Source organism: Emys orbicularis, chromosome 9, assembly GCF_028017835.1.
Source record: "Emys orbicularis isolate rEmyOrb1 chromosome 9, rEmyOrb1.hap1, whole genome shotgun sequence".
Lineage (NCBI taxonomy): Eukaryota > Metazoa > Chordata > Testudines > Emydidae > Emys > Emys orbicularis.
In genome coordinates, this window is record NC_088691.1 from 73,580,909 (window position 1) to 73,597,751 (window position 16,843).

The window sequence follows — 16,843 nt, forward strand, 5'->3', positions numbered from 1 at the left end:
TCCCCTGTGAGTGCTCCAGCCCCAGAGCACCCACGGAGTCAGCGCCTATGCAGGCAAACTCTTTTGGAATTGTACTAGCCAAGACAAAGGGAAGCAAAAAGTATTATATGTGAAAAACAGCTTGCTCCATATTGGAGTTTTTTCATGTAGTTTTTCAGATGGTGTAGAGTATAGTACAAGATTAATACCCAAATAACAAATCATAACTTCTGCTTTCTCCAAAGAAGCTATGCAAAAAGGTATTGTACTAAGCAGAGTGCAACATCCATGATTCAGAGACTACAAAGGCTTGTAATCTGTGTGCATGCAGGTACAAGTCTAAATCATGAGTATTTTCTCCTAAAGATGATATGCTGAAGTAACTGGCTGAAGAATCAGCCAATCTTTCTATTACGAACATTTCAGTTCACTGATTATGGGCTTTGTGTATAAATTAATTTTAGTGTAGAAATAGCCATCTGATGTACTTAGCAACAGTGTCAGATGATCTGTCCTTTCAGACTAACACTAACTATGCTATTACAAAGAATGATTTTAAAAAAATACTGGCAAGCTTCTCTTACCTTGGTCACTGGGAGGTAGAGTTGACAGTATTTTGTTTCTTACACAGAAAGTAATTCAATAGCTTCTTTCGTGAGATCTTATTTTTGACATCTAATGCTTGTGTTTCTAATACCATATCACATAAGCAAGTCTGATGTATTATCAGCCATTGTCTATGAAAAAATAATTGTTAATACAGTATCTCTATGGGATTGTGGCTGCTTGGCTGAAGGAACATATTTTTATCAGTACTCTTTATGTAGAAGATAGTCTCATGTACTAGAAACTAATTATGTCTGGGTTTTCAGATAGTGGGCCAAAAGAGATAGCAGTCTTAAAGTAAAATAAATTTCAGGTCAGTATTCTAATTAAAGTGAATTAATGTTTAATATCTCTTATTATAACCTATGCAAATTTAATGAAAAAACTACATAATGCAACATCATTTAAAAAGTATATGCATGATGGTGTGATTTAGATTCTCAGCTTGTACAAGTGGGCATCTCGCCGTTGACTTCCATCTTTCACCAGCTGAGGATCTGGGCCAGCCACAATCAATTTGACTTTCTTAGGGCACTGTTGCTCAATACCCTGCTTATGTGCATATGTAGTATTTTATCTCACAGTATATACTACTGAATTCATTTCTGTAACTCTGATTCATTACATACAGACGCTCCCCGACTTACACAAGCGTTCCGTTCTGGAACGCCTTGCGTAACTTGAATTTTGCGAAAGTTGGAAACGTATCTCCAACCATTGCGCAAAAAAAAACCCCAAACCCCAAACTCCTATATCTAGCTTACGGAACTTTTTCCGTAAACTCGGATTTGCGTATGTCGGGTTTACGTAACTCGGGGAGCGTCTGTATATTATTTGCTATGTGAACCATAACTTTGAACTTCTTGTGTTCTGTGCATTTTAAATTCTCAACTATGCACAACTTTTGTGCATCGAATAGCTAAAACTTCCCTATTACAAACAGGAGCCCCGAGCCAGATTGTAAAAATAAGTGATTTTATTCTCAAGTTCCACTTGTGATACCTAAATAAGATGTCTCTCTCAATATATTGTGCATGTTGTCATAATATGGATTGTCTTTCTTATCTGCTTTGATTAGCAGTGAAGTAATTAAAGTTCCCTTTTTTAAACTGTCATTAGAGTTCAGAGCTAACGCTGCAGTGAGAGGAACGGGGTAATTCACACCTCTTTCAGAACTTTTGTTTTAGGCTGGCCATAGATTCCAGAAGACATCACTCTATTGATATATATTTGATTTTTGGACATAATCTTTGTGATGATAGGGCTAGTGGCTTAATTTTTTTAAACTGAAAGCTTACATTTAGCACACAAGTTGCTGCAGAAAACAGTACTGGCTCACTCACCAGATAGTGGTATAATTTGACCCTGATTACAAATCATAAAAGTGTACATATTTAGTCATTCTCTTTTGGATCCATTGTAGTTTAAACTAATGAAGTGTCATAAATTAGTAGCAGGGCTGGCCTTACCATGAGGCGAACTGAGGCGGCCGCCTCAGGTGCCAGACTGTGGGGGGGCACCACTAGGACCCAGAGTGTAGAACAGTGGTTCCCTAACTGGGGTTCGTGAACCCCTGGGGGTTCATGAAATGTTACAGAGGGTTCTCAGGAAAAAATTCCCTAATGGCAGAAAGAGCTGTCGCTAGGGACTCCAGGCAGCACGGGGCCAACAGCCTGGAGCCCCTGGACTTCCAAGAGCTAAGCAGATCAAAGCAAGCATATCTATCACACTAAGGAGATTTAAACTTCAACACTCCTTATAAGAAATGGAAAGGGAGGTGGATATTTTTTGATGTTTTTAAAATTAAATAGGCAGCTAGTATTGTTTTTAAAATTATTATGAAGAACAAGTTTAAGCTTTGTTGTAACATGCATTGCTTGCCTGGACTGCTCAAGACCTGAATGCTTGTGTAGGAGGAACTCTTTGAGTTGGCTTCTTAAATACCTTCATGCTGTGTCACATCTGATACTTCTTGATGAAACATAGGAGCCTTGTCTTATAACAGGCTTATTCAAAGTGATACAAGCTACAAAAGTGAGATCTTGGAAGAGTGTTGCCGTTTTCATAATGTAATAAAAATACTGTAATGATAAATAGTAATTAATCAGTAGTGAGTAATAAGCATGTCATAAAAACAAATTTTATATTTCCAAGATCACTGCTTTTATAATTTATACTCAGGTAAAGGAGAAAATCCCTGGAAATATTCATTTTTAGGAGGGGATTCGCGAGACTTGACATTTTAGTGAAAGGGGTTCTCAGGTTGTTAAAGTTTGGGAACCACTGATGTAGAAAATTGTGTCTCTGCTCTAGATGCACAGAGATGATGGAGTGTTGTGCTGGAGGAAGGAGGGCACAAGAGACATAACAGGCAGGCAGGAGAAAAAGTGAGAGGGAATAACAGAAAGCAGCAGGAGCTGCAGGGAGAGAGAGGAGGAGGAGCCTCGTATGTACCTCTCTACCACCCCCAGGAGCCTGGACTGATTAACACCAGCTTCTCAGGGAGCTTCCTGTTTCCTGCTGCTTCCCTGAACCCATTTGAGGAGAACAGGCAGTCAACTGAAGTAGTAGGAGCCAGTTAGGCCCTTAAGATGCTGATATCTTCCCTCACTCAGGCCCTGCTACCAGCCTGCTTATTTGTCCCCTTCAATTGAGTGTTGAGAGCCACTATAGCTGGCACAGAACAGCAGTCATGAGTGAAAGAAGAAAACGCCCCTCTGGGGCAGCATTCAGAAAAAGAAAGAAAGCAAAGGAAGCTTTTCTATCTAAGCAGGAAGGAGCTCTCCTGAGATACATAGACACAAAAGTTCACGGTGAGCCTTCGGCCCCAGTGAGGATGTGAGTGGTGAGGAGATGCATGATCTTCCAGTTAGTCAGAGTGCAGGTGACCTGGCAGCTACTGCAGCATCCATATCTCCATCTCAAATGGATGTAACCATGCACATTCCTGAAGAAAAGTGTAGATAAGAGAAGAGTGTGGTGGAGGTGCAAGAAACAGCTGCTGCTGAGTTTAGTTCCTTAAATCTAGATGATCCAGGACTGTGGACCCACTTGAGCAGTAGCCTGAGGGACTTCCTTGTACTGCATGGGCCACAGCAAGTGAAAAACTTCATGTTCCCCAAAGACAATGAAAATAGAAGTTTCCATCCAACGCATTACTGGCGTGAAATCTCCAATGGTGATAAAGTGGAGAGGCCATGGCTTATGTACTCAAAAACCCAGAATGCTGCATACTGTTTTTGTTGCAAACTCTTCCAGTCTAATGTTCCAGCCACATTGGGTTCTACAGGAACAAAGGATTGGAAAAATCAGGCTAGAAATCTAGCATGCCATGAGAAGGCAGCAAATCACCAGAGAGCATTCCATAGGTGGAAAGAGCTTGAGATGAGACTAAGGTTAAAGGCCACCATAGATGATCTGCATCAAGAGAAGATTGCATCAGAGTCTCTTTACTGGCAAAATGTTCTGAAAAGGCTCATTGCCATTGTGAGAATGCTTGCTACCCAAAACCTAGCACTGCGTGGCACTTCAGATCAGCTGTATGTGCCAAACAATGGAAACGTCCTTAAAATTGTGGAGCTGATGGCTGAGTTTGATGCTGTACTCCAGGAGCATCTAAGAAGAGTCACCACCCAAGAAATGTACATATACCACTACCTTGAAAAAAACAATTCAAAATGAGATCATACAGTTACTGGCAACAAAAGTCAAACAAAAGATTGTGGCAGATCTGAAGTCAGCAAGATATTACTCTGTTATTCTGGACTGCACACCTGATATCAGCCATACGAAACAAATGACTTTAATGGTGTGTTTTGTAACAACAACAGAACCTAGTGAAAATGTCCCTGCAATGGTCACGGTCAGAGAGCATTTTCTAGAATTTATTGACATTGATGATACTATGGGAGCTGGTATGACAAATGTGCTTCTTAAAAACTGGAAGATACGGGAATTGCGATAGCTGACATGAGAGATCAGGGCTACGATAATGGTGCCAACATGAGAGGGAAGAACAGAGGAGAGCAGACTTGGATCCGAGAGTTAAACCCTTGAGCTTTTTTTGTCCCATGCAGTTCTCATTCATTGAACTTGGTGGTCAGTGATGCAGCATCAGCTTCTAGTGAGGCTGCTGAATTTTTTAATGTAATTCAAAGCATCTATGTATTTTTCTCTGCATCAACTCATTGATGGCAAATTTTGAAGCAACATCTGGGAACATCCTCTCTGACACTGAAACCACTGAGTGCCACATGATGGGAAAGTCGAGTGGAGGCTATAAACCCTATCAAACACCAAATTGGGAAGATAGATGATGCCATAGTTGCCATTATGGAGGATAATGCTATGACAGGAACTGTTCGTAGGGGAACAGTGGCAGAGGAAAATGGAATCACCAGAAACATACATAACTTCAAATTTCTGTGTGACTTAGTGTTGTGGCATGACACACTGTTTGAAATAAATGTTGTAAGCAAGAGACTCCAAGGTGTTGACTTTGATATATCTGGAGCAATGGAACAACTGGACAAAGCAAAGTCATACCTACAGTCTTACCGGTCAGATGAGGGATTTTAAAACATTCTGAAGAGTGCACAGAAGTTGGCAGAGGAACTTCACACTGAAGCTATTTTCCCACCCATTCAAGAATACAAGAGTCCTCGAAGAAGACATTATTTTGATTATGAGGCACGGGATAATCCCATAAGAGACCCAAACAACAATTCAAAGTTGAATTCTTTAACCAGGTGCTAGATTGTGCAATATAGTCAGTTGAAGAACGTTTACTGCAGCTCAAGGAACACAGCAGTATATTTGGGATGTTGTATGATATTCCAAAACTCCTCACTATACCTGAAGAAGACCTACACCAGCAATGCAGGGCACTAGAGACAGTATTGACACATGATGACATGTGCGATATTGATGTGAGTGATTTAGGTGATGAACTGAAAGCCCTTTCAAGATACATTTCAGCAGGATCAACTCCAAAGGCAGTTCTGGAATATATGTGCACAAATAAGATGACCACCCTCTTTCCAAATGCTTTTGTTGCTCTGCGCATACTTCTAACACTTCTTGTAACAGTTGCCAGTGGAGAACGCAGCTTCTCCAAGCTGAAGTTAATAAAAACATATCTATGCTCCACAATGACACAGGAGACGCTGGTCAGCCTTGCAACCATCTCAATAGAGCATGAGTTGGCCCAGACTGTGGACCTTCAGGAAGCAGTTCAAATCTTTGCAACCAAGAAGGCACAGAAAGCACCACTTTGATTATTCAAACAGATAAAAAGGCCAGTGTTTATTATGCAGACAAGAAAAGTTACATTTGCTGTTCAGGCGTTTCAAAGTTAAGTGTTACTTAAAATTTTTGAACAAGGCATTTTAAGTTGTTAGTTCTCCTTTATTGGGGTAGGTAGCAGAGCAGTACCATGAGAGGAGTACAACAGGAAGAAGGCAGAATTGAGACCTTTCAAAGTTTTGGCCCAAGCGAGGGGATATGGGGGCGTCATTTGATTTCCCCGCCTCACGTGCCAAAATGTGATGGGCCGGCCCTGATTAGTAGTCTTGCAGATCTTTGGCTCTGGTGATTGCTAACTGAATATGGAACTGTTACTTCTTACTCTGATGACTTGAAAGCAGAGCTCAAAGTAGGGAGAAAAAAGAAGGGGATTCATGTTATGCTGCAGAACAGGTCTAAATTTGAACAGAACCCAGTATTTGGTAAAAATCAGAGAGATTTCTGCAGCATATATTCAGTCAGTTCCACCCATTAACTGTTTTCTCTTTTCCTTATTTTATTTCCATTAATATACTGTTTCATTCTGAGAATCTTGGCATCCTTCCTTCTTATTGAAGTGAAATATAAGAAACTTTATACAATAGTGCCTTGCTAGTCTGAACACTTTGTAATCCTCAATAAAATAAAATGGAGGCATTTTAACATCACTCAGCAAACATTAAACAGCAGAGTATTGCAATGAGCTCTCATTATTGGTATAATTAAAAACAAAGTCAAGCATAGTTATTAGGATACTGTGAACTGCTATTACAAAAAAACCCAAAATGACAAAATAAACAAAATACATTTTGTTATCATTACCCTGGATTTTTATTATTATTGTATTTTTAATTCACAAAATTCAGTAATTCACAATGAAACTTCCAGTCATTATTAATGAGGTTCTATCTAATAAAGCCCAACAACTAATTTAAATATTAATTTTAATGAATTATATAAAAGAATTCTTATATAAAAGAACATCCGTTGATGTTAAAATCATGATTTATGTGTTTTATCATTTGGTTTTTAAAACAGTATTTTGTCATTGGAGCTTTTTAATTTTTGGAACCTCTAATTTTTCTATAATGGGATCAAATGTTAAATGTGATTATCTGATAAACACAGTCCTGGAGCTCTAAGTCCTCTGTTATCCATGGAACAGATACAATATGGGTAGCAGCAGTTCAACTTTCCTCACACTGCCACTTCAATATGTCTCAACCCTGACCTTGGAGGGACCATCTCTAGGGTTGAGTTCAGTTTCTTTGTTCATTCAGGCTAAACTTCATCACTTGCACCTCTGGCCATTCAGAAGGCTGGAGGCTCTGATTTTAAATACTGGATATCAGCCAGATTGCAAATATAAAGAATTGATCTGGCTATTGAGGAACAAGAGAGAGAGATGCTTGTTCTCCTGTCCCTGCTACCGAGGAGCTGCCAGAGCTCCTCCATCCCTAATCTGTTTGTAAATATTATTTAAAGATTTGTGTAGACCTTGAATGAAACATTATGACAGAACATACTTTGAATATATAACTTATGATGTATATAAATGCATTTGAGTTACAAATGAATGTTATTTTTTTTAGCTCCTTGGATAATTTACCCATTTCTACAGAATGGGTCAACTTTTGTATGAAAATTGAGTGGGGGGTAGAGGGGACCCTTTAAAATTAATTCTGAAATACAGGGCCTCACCCTGTAAACTTTTACTAGTAAGAATTGTAGTTACTTCCCTGACAAGTCACCCTATTACCATCAATATTGTTTGCAGGATCAAACCCAAGTTTTTTTTACCTGAAAATGCTATTGCATAACTTCACCCTCCCTTTTTACCTGAATTAAAAACCAAACAAAACAAACCTGAAAAAAGTCCCCAATTACAGAGCTGATTTTTTGTAATAGCTTTTAAAAGCAAATTTAACTGTTAACTGTTTTTTTTGTTGTAGATGACAGTCATGTCCCATTCAAAGGATCTCAAGGATGACTTTCATAGTGACACGGTACTCTCCATTTTAAATGAACAGCGCATTCGGGGTATTTTATGTGATGTCACTATAATTGTGGAAGATACTAAATTTAAAGCCCACAGTAATGTACTAGCAGCTTCAAGCCTTTATTTCAAAAATATTTTTTGGAGTCATACGATCTGTATTTCTGGACATGTCCTGGAGTTAGATGATCTTAAGGCTGAAGTGTTTACTGAAATACTTAATTATATCTACAGTTCCACAGTAGTTGTTAAGAGACAGGAGACTGTAACAGACCTTGCAGCTGCAGGGAAAAAACTGGGAATATCGTTTCTGGAAGATCTTACAGACATTAATTTTTCAAATTCCCCTTGTCCATATGCATTTTGTATAACTGAAAAAGGGGTGGTCAAAGAAGAAAAAAATGAAAAAAGACATGAAGATTCAGCTATCACAAACGGGCCAAGAATCACAAATGCTTTTTCAATTTTTGAAACTGAAAATAATAACAATTTGTTTTCTCCACTTGACTTGAGAGCAAGTTTTAAAAAGGTATCTGAGACAATTAAAGCAACCAATGTTGGCCTTGATAGGGATGACGTTGGAAAAGATGCTGAGCCAGCCAGTACGTTAGCTGAACACTCCTATGCAGTTTCTTCTGGAGGTGATGCTTTTCAAGGAACTCCTTTTTTAGAACATGACAGCAGCCCTCTGTATAAAATGAGCGAAGACAATTATGAAACTCTTCAGACAACACCTCTACTTCAACCAATAAAACAAGCATGTGGTACACCAAAGATGGCCTTTAAACCCCAGTGTACTGGTTTGGCTATAACAAAAATATCAGCCCCCAAAGTAACCAATACAGAGGTTCAACAAGAAGCAGTTACAGATAAAGCGATTATTCCTTTTCCTCATGATAAGGCAGGAGACTTACTTTTTTCCACAGAAGAGGAAAATAAATCTGCTAACATCCCTGGACCCATAGCAACAGTTATTCCACCTGTTTACAGATGTAACTGTTGTACCAGATCATTTGATGACAGAGCTTTACTCAGTACCCATCTTCAGCTTCACACAAATCATCAGGAACCTTTAATATGCAAATACTGCAGCAAACAATTTGCAAATCTTAACAGACTGGAGAATCATGAACAAGTCTGCAGGAGTTCAGGCAGCATATCTGTTCAGAGTGGAAATGAACAAAAAATGTTAGATAACTATACTACTACTGATGAAAGAAATGGAAGCTCACATGGAAACACAGAGCCTCTGTTGTCTGAAAACAATATTACTGATTACTCCAGTGCAAACTGCACCTTGCCAGAAACAGATCATTTGGTTAAAGTTGTTGATGGGCAGATATTATATACATGCATAGTTTGCAAACGTAGCTATGTAACACTGTCTAGCCTTCGAAGACATGCAAATGTGCATTCATGGAGAAGAACTTATCCTTGCCATTACTGCAACAAAGTGTTTGCATTAGCTGAATATCGTACCAGACATGAAATCTGGCACACAGGGGAAAGGCGTTATCAGTGCATTTTCTGCCTTGAGACTTTCATGACCTATTATATACTAAAAAATCATCAGAAATCTTTCCATGCAATTGACCATCGACTTGCAGTAAATAAAAAAACAGCTAATGGAGGCTTAAAGCCTAGCATGTATCCTTACAAACTTTATAGGCTTTTACCTATGAAATGCAGAAGGCTACCTTATAAGTCCTACCAGAATTCTTCGTATGAAAATGTACAAGCAAGCAACCAAGTTAATGAAGCAACTTCTGGTACCTGCATTATTCAGAATTCTCTCAACTCTGAACTACCTTCGCTGAATTTTCAAAATAATATATTAACAAACAATACCACTATTTCCTTGAATACATCTTCGTGCAATGATGCAACATCATCTATGAATATTCAGAATGTTTCACCTTGGGCAGTAGGAATGTTAAATTCTGACCTACAAAGTGACTTTTTTACTGCAGAAAAATCAGTGCCCCAAGCTGCAAATGAACTTAGTTCTGGTTCTCAGGAATGTGATTCCTCCGTTCTGTCTTTCAGTAATGTAAGTGAAAATTCAACCTCTGTTATTAACTATAGCAGCTCAGCACCCTCGGTTATAATGCACAGTAGTAGAGTTTCATCAGTAATAATGCACAGTAATGCAGTCACTTCTATGGGAAGCAGTAAGACAATATCCTCCAATAATACAGCCACTCAGTCCATAAAAGATGACTGTAAACATGGGTCAGATAATTATGGCAAAGGCATTACTAAAGCAAAAACTATTAAAGAAAAAAAGAAAACACTTCTGTACAATAGAGGAGAAACACTCGAGGAGTTACAGTATATTACAGGATCTGGAGGTTCATCTAACAAGACTACAGATACTGTTCAAGAATCAAGTAAAACTGAAACCTACATTGCAAAGCCTGCCTTACCTGGAACATCTACTGATAGTAATGTTGCTCCTCTTTGTCAAATAACAGTAAAAATTGGGAATGAGGCTATTGTAAAAAGACATATTTTAGGTTCCAAACTGTTTTATAAAAGAGGAAGAAGGTCTAAATGTGAATCTGAACAGGACAATCAGCCTCAGGAGACTGAAACAGAGAGAAAAGAAAGAAGCCCAACTAGGCTTTGCAAATCAGAATGTATGGAACTGACTGAAATGTGCGATGATGTAAGTGATCAGGATTCCAATGACAAACCTTGGAGACCTTATTATAATTACAAACCAAAAAAGAAATCTAAACAGCTAAGAAAAATGAGAAAAGTCAAATGGAGGAAGAATCATGGAAACAAGAACTCCAGTAGTGAAAGTGAAAATACATGCAATAGAGAGTATGCACTTAGAAAAATTCCTGAAGAAAAGGGCATCAATAAAGAAGGAAACTCAGAAATGCCTAATCTTCATTGTGAGCTCTGTGAGAGAGAGAAATCTTCCACTGAAGAAATCCAGGAACCTATACATTGGCATGTACCTACTTCAAAGCCTTATATTTGTGAATTATGCCAAAAGCAGTTCCAGAGCCCATCCACACTAAAAATGCATATGAGATGTCATACTGGAGAAAAGCCGTATACTTGTAAAACCTGTGGTAAGTGTTTTTCAGTTCCAGGAAACCTACAGAAACATGAACGTATTCACTTGGGTGTCAAGGATTTTGTCTGTCAATATTGTAGTAAGGCATTCACTTTAAATGAAACGCTCAAAATACATGAAAGAATACATACTGGAGAAAAACGCTACCACTGTCAATTCTGCTTACAGAGTTTTTTATATCTTTCTACCAAAAGGAATCATGAGCAAAGACATGTACATGAACACAATGGAAAAGGATATGCTTGTCTTCAGTGCCCCAAAATTTGCAAGACAGCAGCTGCTCTTGGAATGCACCAGAAGAAACATCTATTCAAAAGCCCAAGTCAACAGGATAGAAAAGAGTATTTGTGTAATGAAAGCTCTAAACATTTGGAAAATCAACATTTCATTGACTCAGATGGGAACGAAGTTAATAGTATACAGAGTATGACTCCAAAAGTTATACTTTGAGTGACAGTTGTCAAAAACAAGAAAAGAGCACTGGAGAAAAATATATAGAAGCGTGGAATGCAAAGGAAACTCCTGATTTAGGCAGGTTCAAAAAGTGTAGATAACATTTCTTCATCCAAATAACTTTCATATATTAGTACAGTATATGCAAAAAATACACTGCAACAGAAAAGCTAGGAATATTTGCAATAGTCTAAACATAGCATGAGGGAGAATAAAAGCCTGATCCAAAATAGTTCTGCAACAGTAAATGGCTGTAATACATACACAGAAGAAAACAGTAGGTCCAGTCAGAACCTTTTTAGTCGGAGTTACAAGCAACTAGCCACTGAACTGTCTTAAATGTACAATACTGTATTTGATTCTGAATCACTCTGGACATAATAAAGGCCAAATATATGGGTTCAGAGTACATTCACTATGAAGAATTTGTGCTACAGAAGATGATGTGATGCATTTATACTCAAACTTTCATGGTATTGTGTTTATAAATGAAAAACAAAATGTAAAAGATCATGGCCTAATGTATACAGTATCTTAAAATAATCTGGTAAAGATAGAAAATGTTTATTGAATGTGAGTATGAAGTATAGTTCAGTTTTGGAAAACTTTTCTGTATCTCAAACCTTAGTTTATACTGTTGTATGATTATTACATTTTACACTATCTATATTCAATTTTACAATTACATTGATAAGCAGTGGGTATCTGAGTGTCAATGAGGATTGGAAACCCTGATTCATGATACTCCTGTGGCATTCAATAAATGTTCATCTTAAATATTAAGTCTTCCAAGCTGCATTAGTCCCGGAAAGTCCAGCTATCAACTGTATGTCAGGCCAATTAATCCAGGGGCAAGTCCAGATTTATTGTTGTAGAAGCCAAATGAAACACACTCCAGCTTCATGGTCAAGGAGTTGTGGAACTGTCCAGTGTAAAGACCTTGTGTAAATACATTTCCCACCTTCCAGTGGCTCTGCAACTCTTGAATTTTTGGAACCATCTCGCTTCTCATTGTGGGATGCTTAGTCCATGAGAGTTCCTCCAGCTGGAATAATTCCACACATGCCATAAGCAGAAGTTGGACTAGCTCTTGGTCTTCGAATGAGTGGGCTAAAACCAACAAATAAAAAATTACCCTTTTGTTTTGCTTTTTTGAGTGGTAGGGGTGGGGAATATTTAGTTTCTTTCATCCATACGTCAATCAGGGTTGTGTCATTGCCTCTACACACTTTCATCCATACACACATTTGAGACAGTCCCCTGTGGAACTGGGGCATAAGCCAGTTTACTGTGGAGGAGGAGTGGCCTCCTGCCCTGGCAGGCTTTTTAATTTAGTGGGGATAGGGGCTTGCCCTTGCCCATAATCCAGTTGCTGTTTCTTAGAGTATGGTGTATTAACCATTGGGCCACATGCTGGCCCAATTCTCTCTCTGACAACTAAATAGAGAGCTAATCATATGCTTTGCATTGCAGCGTCTTTAAGGTTCTTCCCTAGATGAAGAATGTGCATCCACGGAAGAGTACCCCCCACCAAACTTCATGCCATGAGCCTGATTTCTATATATATGCTGATCAGTCTTGGTAGAGATGCAGATTCTGTTTCAGTAAGAAAGGAGCCAGTATTCTGAGACTGTTAGAAAGGGAGTACAACTCCTCTCTGATTAAGGATTAGTCTCTGAGGCTGCATGCTCACAACCTGGCTCAGTGTTCTTCTCTGGACAGACAGCAGTCTTCTATGGTAAACACAATTGCTGGATCCCACATCCCCTGGGTCTGATTAGAGCTGGGTCAGTGTTCCGAGCTCTGGGTCTCTGAGTTTTTCTCTCCAGGAACGTTTAGTTTGTGGCAAGTTGGGGTGTGAATCTACCCTGCACTCATCAGCATGAATCTCTTGAAGTCAAGGATGATTGTCTTTCATGGATTGTCCATTTCAAATGATCTGTGGGGCCGCTGATGGCTTGTAAGGCCTATTCTGGAACCGCAGACTCTGCCACATTGCAGACATGTGTTTCTGAGCAGGGCAGGTGAACCTGGGATATTGGTTCGGGCCATAGCACAGTCTTTCTGTTGCTTCCATTTTTCTGTTACATGTAGTTGCATCTGATTCTCAAAGTGCTGAGTTCTCTGCCTCAAGCAGTTCCTCCATTCTTGTCAGTCCTGGGTTATGTGTTCCCACAAGTTGATGTCAATATTGCATTTCCTCATATTAGCCTTGAGGATGTCCCTATAGCATTTTTTCTGCCCTCCTCTGGTGCATTTGCCTTGGTTGAATTGAGAATAGAAGACTTGTTTTTGGCAGTCTGGAATCAGGCATCTGGACAACATAGTTTTCCCAGCGAAGTTGATGATAAATAACCATCACCTGGATGCTCGTAATATTGGCTTGTGAGAGAACGCTCATGTTAGAGTGCCTATTATCCCATTTGATTCGGAGAATCTTATGCATACAGCATTGATACTTTTCCCATGCCTTACGATGTCTCCTATATGTTGTCCACATTTCAGCTTAGTAGGGTGGAGATCACAACAGCTTTATAGACCATGAATTTGGTTTTGGTTCTGATGTTGCAATCTTGAAACACCCTCTTTCTCAGATGACCAAAAGTTCGGCTTGCACATTTGAGCCGGTATTGGATTTCTTCATCAATATCAACTGTCTGTGAAAGGTGGCTTCCGAGATATGGAAAGTGCGCAACATTCTTTAGAGGGTTATTGTGGATCTGTATTGCTGGTGCTGGGAATTGTGCACCAGGAGCTTGCTGACGGAGGACCTTTGTCTTCTGGATGTTAAGCATCAATCCCATTTTCTGCTATGCTTCAGCGAAGATGTTGATGATCACCTGAAGATCTATTTCTGAGTGAACACACACTACAGTGTCATCAGCATACTAAAGCTCGATGACTGAAGTCAGCGATGTTTTAATTCTGGATTGGAAGCAGCTAAGATTGAACAGCTTGCAATCCATTTGGTAGATTAGCTGCACTCCTACCAGGATCTTATCTGTGATCAAATAAAGCATCGTAGCAAGGAAGATGGAGAAGTGCGGGCGGGTAATGACACAGCCCTGATTGACACCTGTCTTAACCTTATAAGGAGCCATAGTAGACCCATTATGGAGGATCACTGCTTGTATGTCATCGTGAAGGAGATGAAAGATGATGAAAAATTTCAGTGGACAACCATACATCAGAAGGATTTTCCACAACGCTTCCCTGTTAATGGAATCAAAGGCTTTCGTCAGGTTAGTGAACGCCATGTACAGTGGTCTGTGGAGTTCTCTGCATTTTTCCTGCAGCTGGCAAGCAGTGTCATTAGTGCCTCTAGATGGTCTAAACCCACACTGAGATTTAGGAAGAATGTCTTTGGCAAGAGCAAGACGACGGTTCAGGAGAAGTCTTGCAAGGACCTTTCCTGCAGTTGCTAACAGAAAGATTCCTCTATAATTTCCAGTTGGATTTATCTCCAAAATGATGCAAACAGAAAATCAGCCCAGAGACACTCACGGATCGAATAAGCGTGATCTCTTCCACCAATGCCTCAGCAAAAATACCTTGAACTAGCCTGCCACAGACTAACTGTCCACTTGGATCCTGCTGACGCATATCAGACTGCATCAATGAATTGTTAATGTGTGTCAGCAGAGTCCACATAGACAGTTAATCTGTGGCAGGCTAGTGCAGAGTAGATTCACACCCCAGCTTGCTGTGAACTAATTGTTCGTGTAGACAAGCCCTAAGGTGCACCCCTAACTACAGATCCCCATGTCTGCCATTCTTCCTTGGGATGTGGGACACTGCAGCCTGACCTGCCTTGAACCCTGAAGCCAGTGCCTCAGCACTCCCAACCCCGCAGTGGCTTATATGTGTCCCCTCAGTGTGGGAGCTCTGAGCTTCTACAAAATGGCAGGCAAGCAAAAAATACAGGCTCAGCAAAGAAATTTCTTAACCACAGTCACTTAAGAAAGCACTAAAGAGTTACAGCACTCCTTGAGATGCCCTCCTTTTAGTGTGATCTAACCCCTTCTGTGAGCCTGAGATCTGAGCATTGTTTCAGGCGAGGCAGACACTCCTGCCTTCTCTCTTGCTCCAGCTTGGTCTTCTGGCTTGTGACAATGGAAGCCCCCCTACCCCACTTAAATACAGTTGTCCCTTTTTGCCCCTTGTTCTCCAACTGGGAAATTCCATCCTATTCCCCCAGTCAGGCTGCTGTGTAGCATCCAATGTCCTGTGGGGATGGCTGGTAGTGCAGAGACTGTCAGCTGATAACCCTAGATTGCTAGATGATGGCTCCTCAGCCATAGTCATCCTCCAACAGCCAGAAGCCATGAATATTCATTTGGTGACCCTTAGAACTCTATAAGGTCCTACATTACTAAGGCTGGCAGAGGTCAGCTCAAAAGAGACATCCAGTAAGACCAGAGTTTTACAGTGAATATTGTTTTGCTGACTGGAACAAAGGATCTAATTTTGAAGAAGATGGAGAAAATACTTTTTAAAAATGGTCAAGGAAGGTAGATGACTGTGATCCTCATTTTATACCATAGGGCTGATCTAATAAGTATCCATAATACTGCATCTGTATTATCTATTCTTCGTGTATTTTCATCTGTATACAGTATTATAAAATAAAGGACAGGACAAAGATTGGTGAACCTCAGCTTCATTCTACATAAAAATATGATACACTATTTGTTTACTTATTTGGTTTTTTATTGTACATTGTAAAGGAAGTGATATCTTGGGTATGATAAAACTACACTTGAACTGATAGTGCAGTACTCAATTAAATAATAGTGTCATCCACTTATTTATTCTGCCAGGGATGAATGATATGAATCAATGAGAGTTTTGGTTCCATAGTAGCTTTAGGTCCAGACAACTGGGATTATGAAATAAATACAATACAAATGTGACAAAATACATGGGGATATTTTCTAAGTGGATTTATATGCTGATCATTCTAGACCAAAGCAAATCAGGTAGAATATTTATACATAAAAGATAATTTTACAAATATTTTATATAACTGTATGGTTCATAAGAAAAATATTGATAGCTCATGTTAGGTTTGGTGGGGTTGCATATTTTGATAAAAACACGACTTTATAATTCTGTGTATTCTCTACAGTTTATAGCAAAGCAATTATTAAGATGGCCATGTCATGTTTATATTTAATTGTAGGACTTTTATCGCGAGTAACATGTTGAAGTAATGAGTCAAGTACTAATGACCAAACTGGAATTAAAATAAGTGTAAAAGATGGAAATATTGTACAGTGTAAAAGAATGTAATTTGTTACATAATTGCATTTGAATTTTTGTTTAGAAAATACTATTAAATGCAGATATTAAGGGTTGGGGAAAAGTCTATTTTATTTTTAGAAAGAGTGATTATAATTCTGCTTGTGTTTGATTAAAATAACCTGTTCCTATTT

At 39.1% G+C, this 16,843-nt stretch overlaps 1 protein-coding gene across 1 annotated transcript; it reads left to right on the forward strand.

Annotated features, from left to right (window-relative positions):
* The first annotated feature begins 7,820 nt into the window (after window positions 1-7,820).
* ZBTB38 (zinc finger and BTB domain containing 38) lies at window positions 7,821-11,405 on the forward strand. Its single transcript, XM_065411242.1, has one exon. It carries the CDS (start codon window positions 7,821-7,823, stop codon window positions 11,403-11,405), a length of 3,585 nt encoding a protein of 1,194 aa, XP_065267314.1.
* Window positions 11,406-16,843: the final 5,438 nt, after the last annotated feature.